The 8,228-nt window shown below is 25.0% G+C and overlaps 1 protein-coding gene across 2 annotated transcripts in view; it reads right to left on the bottom strand.

The window, feature by feature from the left end:
* LOC117174047 (DNA-binding protein SMUBP-2-like) overlaps positions 1–8,228 on the bottom strand; it is a 39,657-nt gene that overhangs the window by 11,385 nt on the left and 20,044 nt on the right. For both annotated transcript variants that reach the window (XM_033362696.1, XM_033362697.1), the window contains exons 6-8: positions 4,880–5,180; positions 2,006–2,260; positions 1,683–1,919 (exon numbers count right to left, since the gene is read on the bottom strand). In XM_033362696.1, coding sequence (XP_033218587.1) covers positions 1,683–1,919; positions 2,006–2,260; positions 4,880–5,180 — 793 coding nt within the window. The remainder of the gene's footprint in view (positions 1–1,682; positions 1,920–2,005; positions 2,261–4,879; positions 5,181–8,228) is intronic.

The following is an 8,228-nucleotide window of genomic DNA, read 5'->3' as shown; positions in this document are numbered from 1 at the left end:
TCCTTTGACTTTTATCGCGTCAGGTTCAAGGTCATTGGAAGGTCAAATCGAGAGAAAACGGTAAAAAAATCAAAAAAAATACGTTATAGGTTTTTGGAGTCGTTAATTACGAATCTGGCATCCGTTGAACTCTATCGCTTCAGGTTCAAGGTCATTTGGCGATAAAGGTCAGCGGACACCAGGTTCGTAATCAGCGACCCCAAAAACCTATAACATATTTTTTTTACAGTTTTTTCTCGATTTGACCTTCAAATGACCTTGAACCTGAAGCGATAGAGTTCAACGGATGCCAGATTCGTAATTAGCGACTCCAAAAACCTATAACGTATTTTTTTGGATTTTTTACCGTTTTCTCTCGATTTGACCATCCAATGACCTTGAACCTGACGCGATAAAAGTCAAAGGACGCCAGAATTGTATTCGGCGACCCCGAAAACCATAGTAAACCCGAGCTAACCTCAGAATACATGTTTAAGAGTGTCAAATCTCTCGAAAATACAGTTGGTGGGTAGTGGTGTTTCCTATATTTGTAGGGGTGGCTGGGGGGTGGAGGGTAGTCCGTTTAGCGTGCAATCGACTCGGGATACTTATAAGATACTACCATGATTTTTTCAGATTTTTTGGTCCAAAAATAAATTAGGCCAAAAACCGGTCTTACCGACCCTCCCCCTTTAACTATTCAATTTTTGGGCAGAGAACTTTTCTTTATTTAGTTAAAAATTCAACTATTTTGTTAGTCATCTTATTTGGTAGAAAATTTAACTGTTTTATTGAAAGTTTCTCCTTTGAAAATAAAAATTAACCTTCCTTCCTTGACAATAAGCTTGTTTGTTAGAAATTCAACTTTTTGGTTAAAATAAAATTTCAACCGCCTTCTATTTTATTAAAGTCATATTTTTTGGTCGAAAAATCAAATTTTTTGTTAAAACTTCGTACTTTTGGATTGACAAAAAATCTTTGATGATTGAAACGTCATATTTTATAGTTGAAAATTCTTCTCTTTCACATGAAAATTCAAATGTTACGTTTTCTGTTCAGAATTTATCTTTTATAGTGGAACATTTTTAATATTTCGTTGAAAAATTATAAATTTTGTCAAAAATTCATTCTTTTTTGTCGAAACTCATCTTTTTTACTTCAAAAATCCACTATCTTGGCAGAAAATTCAAATCATTTGTTTAAAAATGAACTATTTTGTTAAAAATTCATATTTCTGGGTTGAAAATTCAACTATTTTATTATCAAGTCGTATTTTTTAAATGAATTCAACTGTTTTTTTTTTCATTTAAATCTTCTTTAGTTATATTATCAAATATTACATTTTTCCTTGAGAATTCATCAGTTTTAGTTAAAAATTTAACTACATGGTTAAATGTTGAAGTAGTATATTAAAAATTCATTCTTTTGTTTTAAGATTCCTAATTTTAGTTCAAAATTGATCTCTTTAGTTAAAAATTAACTTTTTTGTGAACTATTTATATTTCAAAGTAGAACATTGAACTATTTTTATAGAAAATTCACCTTTTTAGCTTTAAAATTGAACTATTTGGTTAAAAGTTCAACTATTTTATTGTTAACGCAACTGTTTGATTAAAAATTATTTTTGTTGATAAAAATTCGATTTTTCCAGTGTAAAATGAATTTTAATTTAATTTCGTAAAAAACAAAAAAACATTACTAACCGTGTTCTAAACAAAATCGTTTCTTGCAGAATTCACAATCATAGTAAATAAGTTTTGTTGATTTTTTACAACCATCGAGTGAACAAACATGATTCGATTTTGCAAACTCAGCAAGTACTTTATCAAAATCGTCCTCTCTTTGAGGGTTTAATTCTTTCTCTACTTTTGGCTTTTCTTTTTTCTTCTTTGACTTCAAAGTTATTTTTTCCTCAGATACATCCTGGGGATCCTCTTCATCTAAGAAAATAAATTTCACTTGAAAATGCTAAAAAAAAACTTATTTAATGAAGAGTGATCAAATTTTTTATGATAAAATCACAAACCTTTTTCTTCGGGGTCGTCAGCAGCGATAGTTTCAAAAATATTGAATCCTTTTCTATTCTGACAACTGCTTAAATCGATTCCCTTATCACTGAGTTTTTTTGGAATTTTGATTTGTTCCTTCACACCGCCTTCCACTTTTACAATATTTTCCACGACCTTCTTTTCCTCTTCTTTTTTACACGATGTTGTTTTCGTTTTCTTTTTCGTACCCCTTTGTGCTGTTTTTTGAATTTCACTTTCCACGTTGTCTGAAACTGTAAAATAAAAAAGATATAAAGACGCGGATTTATAATTTAGGCCTCGGACTTGCTTTAGCGATAACAAACTAGTGTAAATAGTTTTACAAATTTAAAAAATAATGTAAATAGTGTCATAAAATTGTAAAAGTATTAAAAATGAATCTCAATGTTTATTTAATATTTTATTATTTCGTTTATAAAATATCAAAACTCCTCTTTATTTATTACACGATTCAAAGTCTTTTCCGTATTCGCCACATTTTCTCGTTTTCTCGAAAATGCAACTACATATTTAGTATAAAAATTCACCTTCTGTAGAAATGCAACTCTTTTTTGGTCAAAAGTAAATGTTTTTAGTTAAAAATTAATCTATTTCGGTCGAAAATTAACTTTTTTATTGAATTGAATTAATAGAACTGAATAAGAAAATCTCACTATTTTTCGTTGAAAGTTCATTTCGTTTGAAAAGTCTAATATATATTTTTGGTTCAGAATTCATCCCCTTCCAGTTAAAAACTCTACTATTTATCTAAAAATTTAATTATTTTTAATGAAAATACAAATATTTTGTTAAAAAGTTACACTTGCTTGAAAAATCAAATGTTGAAAACTCGTCTTTCTGACTTGAAAATTCAGCAATTTAACAGATTTTTTCTTTTTTAACATAAATTTTTTTGTTTAAAATTCAACTATTTTGTTGAACAGTAATCTTTTTTTAATTCGTTTTTTTTCTGTCGAAATTGCATCTTTTTTATTACAAATTGTTTGTGGAGATGATATTTTTTTAATGAAAATGCAATTTTGAGAATTAATTTGTTTTTGTTGAGGATTCAAGTATTTTGTTGAAAAATCGTTTTTGTTGATTAAATCGCACTTTTTTCATTCTAAATTAAAAGCTGTTCACTTTCTTAAAAGTTAATTTTTTGGTTGAAAGTAGATAACTTTAGTTGAAAATTCATTTTCTCGGGAGTAAAAATTAATTTTGAAACTTGAAAATTCCACTCTCTTGTTGAAAATTCAACGAATTTATTAAAAATTAACGTTTTCTTCGGAAATTAATATTCTCGGGTTGAAAATTCAACTGTTTTGTAGAAAATTCGTCTTTTAGACTTGAAAATCCAACAATTTGATTGATATTTTTTTCTTTTTAGACTAACACATATTTTTTGGTTTAAAATTCAACTATTTTGTTAAAAAATTTTTTGTTTTATTAATATTAATCTTTTTGGTTTATAAATTCTTCTCTTTCTGTTTGAGTTTTTGGAAAATTCGTCCTTTTTTGTGTATAATTAATTTTTATTATTAAAATTTTAATTGTTTTATTTAAAATTAATCTTTAACTATTAATTCTTTCTCAAAAGTTCATTTTTTGGTTGACAATACATAATTTTAGTTGAAAATTCTTTTTTATAGGGATAAAAATTAATTTAAAAAATTTTTAATTTCAATATTGGATTGTTAATTCAACTGATTAGTTGAAAATAACATTCTTTAGAAATTCATTTTCTCGGCCTGAAAATTCGACTTGTTTGTAGAAAATTCGTCTTTTGGGCTTGAAAATTCGAAAATTTGATTGAATTTTTTTTCTTTCTTGACTGAAACATATTTTTTGGTTTAAAATTCAACTATTTTGTGGAACATTATACTTTTTTAAAAATAATTTATCTCTATCTATAGATATTTCACCTTTTAGGTTAAAAATGCAAGTGTATGGGTTAAAAATTAATCTTTTTTAGTTGAAAATTTATGTATTTTGTCGACAATTCGTCTTTTTTGTTATAGAATCAATTACAATAATTATTAATTTCTTGGAAGTTAATTTTTTGATTGAAGATCTATAATTTTAGTTGAAAATTCGTTTTTTAGGGTAAAAATTATTTTTTTACACCGGAAAATTAACTATTTTCTTGGAAATTCAACCGATTGATGTTCACATTCTCAGGTTGAAAATTCAACTTTTTTGTAGAAAAATCGTCTATTTGGCTTGACAATTCAATAATTTGGTACAAAATTCAACTATTCTATTTTTGTTTAAAAGTTGAAGTTTTTTAGTTCAAAAATCGAAATATGTAATTTACAAAATTTTAGAAACAAAAAAAATATAAACTAAAAATTAATAAAATAAAGTTTAGATTAACATCAAATCTATATTTCAAGCTCTTTAGTTGAAAATTTCTATAATTTCTTGAAAATTCGCCTTTTTTAGTAAAAATGTAATCTTCTTGGTTGAAAATTCAACTATTTGGATAAAAGTTTATATATTTTGTTGAAATTTTGTCTTTTCTAGTAGAAAATTAATCATCTTGGTTAAAAATTCAAGTATTCGCTTAGAAATGTATGTATGTATTTTGTTGAGAATTTATATTTGTTGGCAGAAAATTAATCTTCTGCGTTGAAAATTCATCTTTTTGGTTGAAAGTTCTACTATTTTGTAGAAATTTAATCTTTTTGCTTAAAAAAAATTACACTGTTTGGTTAAAAATTAATTTTTTTTCGTTGAGGGTTCAACTATTTTGTTAGAAATTCGTACTTAGTGGTTTTATTCAACTGTTTTTGATTGAAAATGTAAATCTTCTTTTTGTTTAAAGTATCAACTATTAAATTTCGTTGTGAATAAAAAATAAAATTAATTACCAGCTAAGTATTCCTCTGCAGTTTCCAGTAAACCATTTTCCTCGATGTGAGTCAAAAGACTGACAATAACATCATTTTTCTCTACAGTTTCACTGTCTCCAATTACCACAAGCAATCGTCTTGCTCTTGTAACTGCCACATTTAACCTTCGAAAATCGGTTACAAAACCGAGTTCTTTTTCCATATTTGATCTCACTAAAGAGAGGATAATAACTTCCTTTTCTCTACCTTGAAATCCATCGACTGTACTTACTTCTATCGGTAATGAATTTGCGATTAATGATCTTCGAATTAAGTCGACCTAGATTAAAAAATAAATAAAACAGAGATAATAAAAAAAATCCAACTTTAATCATATTTATTACAATATCAGGACTCGAACTCGATTGAAAGTTAAAAAACAGTGACACTATTTTGGTATTTTGAAAAAATCACACTAAAGAGAATTCTTTCAAATCAAAAAAACAAATTTTCTACTGAGAAAGCTTTTTAATTAAATAAAAAAAATGTCGAAAAAATTTGGAATTTTCATGCCAAAAACATGAGTTTTCAACAAAACAGTTAAATGTTCAACCAAATAGTTAAATTTTCAAACAAAAAAATGAATTATCAACAAAATACATAAAATTTGAGCCAAATAGTTTAATTTCAAACCAAGAAGATTAATTTTCTACCAGAAAAAAAAGAATTTTCAATAAATTACATCAATTTTTAACCAAATAGTTGAATTTTCAACCAAGAAGATTAATTTTTCACAAAAATACGCATATTGAACAAATTACATACATTTTCAACTAAATACTTAGAACAATGCATGTGATGTTAGTTTAAATTTTATTTAATTAATTTATATTTTTTTTCTTTTTGTTTCTAAATTTTTATACTAAATAGTCGAATTTTTAAACAAAAAGAGATCAATTTTCTACCTGAGAATAAAGAATAAATTTATCCAAAAAATTATTTTAAAAAAGATTTGAAAAATAAAATATTATATAAATTAAAATGAAATGAAATTATGAATATCCAACTAAAAAAATGAACTTTTAAGAAAATAGTTCAATCAAGGAGTTGAATGTTCAACCTAAAAATATGAATTTTCAACGAAAAATGTAACAGTTTATAATTGAACAAAAAAGGTAAACAAAAACATTTAGATTTTACCAGCAAAGACGAATTTTCAAAAAAACTTAATTTTTAATAAAAAAAAGACAAATTTTCAACAAAATGTTTCAAAAAAAGTTCATTTTCAACCAAAGCAGATTATAGTTGAAGCAGAGAGTTGCATTATTAACAAAAAAAGCAAAGCTTCTACAGATAGAGTCGAATTTTTAAACCCAAAAAATAAATGTTCAAAAAATAATACAATTTTTAATTTTTTTAAATTGTTAATCAAGAAAGAAAAAAATTGAATCGGATTGTTGAATTTGTAAGCTAAAAAGACGATTTTTCAACAGAAGAGTTCACTTTTCTACCAAGAAGTATGACTCTTTAAGAAACTTGTTTAATTTTCAACAAACTGATTCAAGTTTGAACAAAAATTAAATTGAAAAAAAAAGATTATTTACAAATAAAGACGAATTTTCAACAAACTACATACATTTTTTACCAAATTGTTGAATTTTCAACAAAAAAGTTAATTTTCAACCGAAATAGACTAATTTGTAGCCAGTCACTTGCACTTTTAACCAAAAAAGGTATACTTTCTACAGAAAGAGATGCATTTTTAAATAAAAGCGAATAATGTTCAACAAAATAGTTGAATTTTAAACCAAAAAATATGGGTGTCAGCCGAGAAGGAAAGAAAATTTCAATAAAATTGTTGAATTTTTAAGGTAAAAAGATGAAATTGCAACAAGGCAATTGATTTTTCAAACAAGTTGGATTTTTTTAACAAAATTTTTGAATTAATTGAATTCTAAATTATTCGATTTTGGACGTTTTAAGCTTTAACATTTTCAACCAGTAAGTTTTACAAATTAAAATGGTACAATTTTGAAAGATTTTTATTTAAAAAAGTCAAAATTGTCGAACAATCCGAAGCTGAGGAAATATGGTATAAATAAATTTAAAATATTTTAAAATCATTTTTCAGTTTTCACAATTTTTCCCCTATTTAAAATAATTCCTCTGTTTATTCCCCATTTTTCTCATCTTTTCGTTCTAATTCGTGCAAACTGAATTAATAGAACCAAATAACAAAATCCAGATATTTTAGGATGAAAGTTAATTCTTTTTAATTGAAAAACCTACTATTATATTTTCGATTCAGAATTCGTCTGTTCTGGTTGAAAATGGTGGTTGAAAATGGTTGAAAATGGTCTGGTTGTTGAAAATTCAACTACATGGTTGAAAGTAGAACTACTTTGTTAAAAAATATTTTTATTGCTTAAAATTGAACTGCATAATTTGTTGAAAACTTGTTTTTTTTGTTGTTGAAAATTTAACATTTCGATTTTTGGGTAGAAATGTTTCATTTGTAATTGACAATTCGAGTATTAAATTGATCACTGAGCATTCATCTTTTTTGGTCAAAAATTTAACTACTGGATTCAAAGTTAAACTACTTTCTCAAAAATTCATTTTATTTATTGATAATTTAACTATTTTATTGAAAATTATTTTTATTTTCATTCAAAATTGATCTTTTTATTTGAAAATTCAACTATTTTGTTTTAAAAAATCATTTTATTGGGCGATGATTTCACTATTTTGTTGAAAATTCTTCAATATTTTTTGTATTGAAAATTGATCTTTTTTATTAAAAAATTCAAATATTTGGGTAAGTCATCTATTTAAGTAGAAAACTTAATTAATGAGTTAAAAGTTGAGCCAATTTATTAAAAAATTATTTTATTGGTTGATGATTGAACTATTTTGTTGAAAATTATTATTTTTAATTGATCTTTTTTATTTGAAAATTCAACTATTTGATTAAAAAATTAACCATTTTGTTGAAAACTTATTTATTTTGTGGAAAAACAACTATTTTGTTAAAAAGTAATTCTTTTGAGTTGAAAACATAACTGTTTTTTTAACATTCTTTTGCTGGATAGAAAATTGGTCCTTAAAAAAAATTCTTCTTTACTTAAAAATTCATTTTATGTTGTTGAAAATGTAACTATTTCGTTAAACGTTGAACTTTTTGGATTTATTCCTTTTCTATTTGGAAAACGTAATAATCTAAACAGTATGGTTCAGAATCAACCACATACATTTTTTGTTGAAAATTTATCTTTTCGGATTTGAAATTTAACTTTTTTCTGCAGAATTTAACTTTTTATCTTGAAAACTCAACTCTTTTATTGAAAATTCATATTTTTTGTAGAAAATTGATCTTTGCTGGTTGAAC

Source organism: Belonocnema kinseyi, chromosome 6, assembly GCF_010883055.1.
Source record: "Belonocnema kinseyi isolate 2016_QV_RU_SX_M_011 chromosome 6, B_treatae_v1, whole genome shotgun sequence".
Taxonomy (NCBI): domain Eukaryota; kingdom Metazoa; phylum Arthropoda; class Insecta; order Hymenoptera; family Cynipidae; genus Belonocnema; species Belonocnema kinseyi.
Note: the sequence above shows the minus strand (reverse complement) of the source record. Positions and strands in the feature narration are given on the sequence as shown.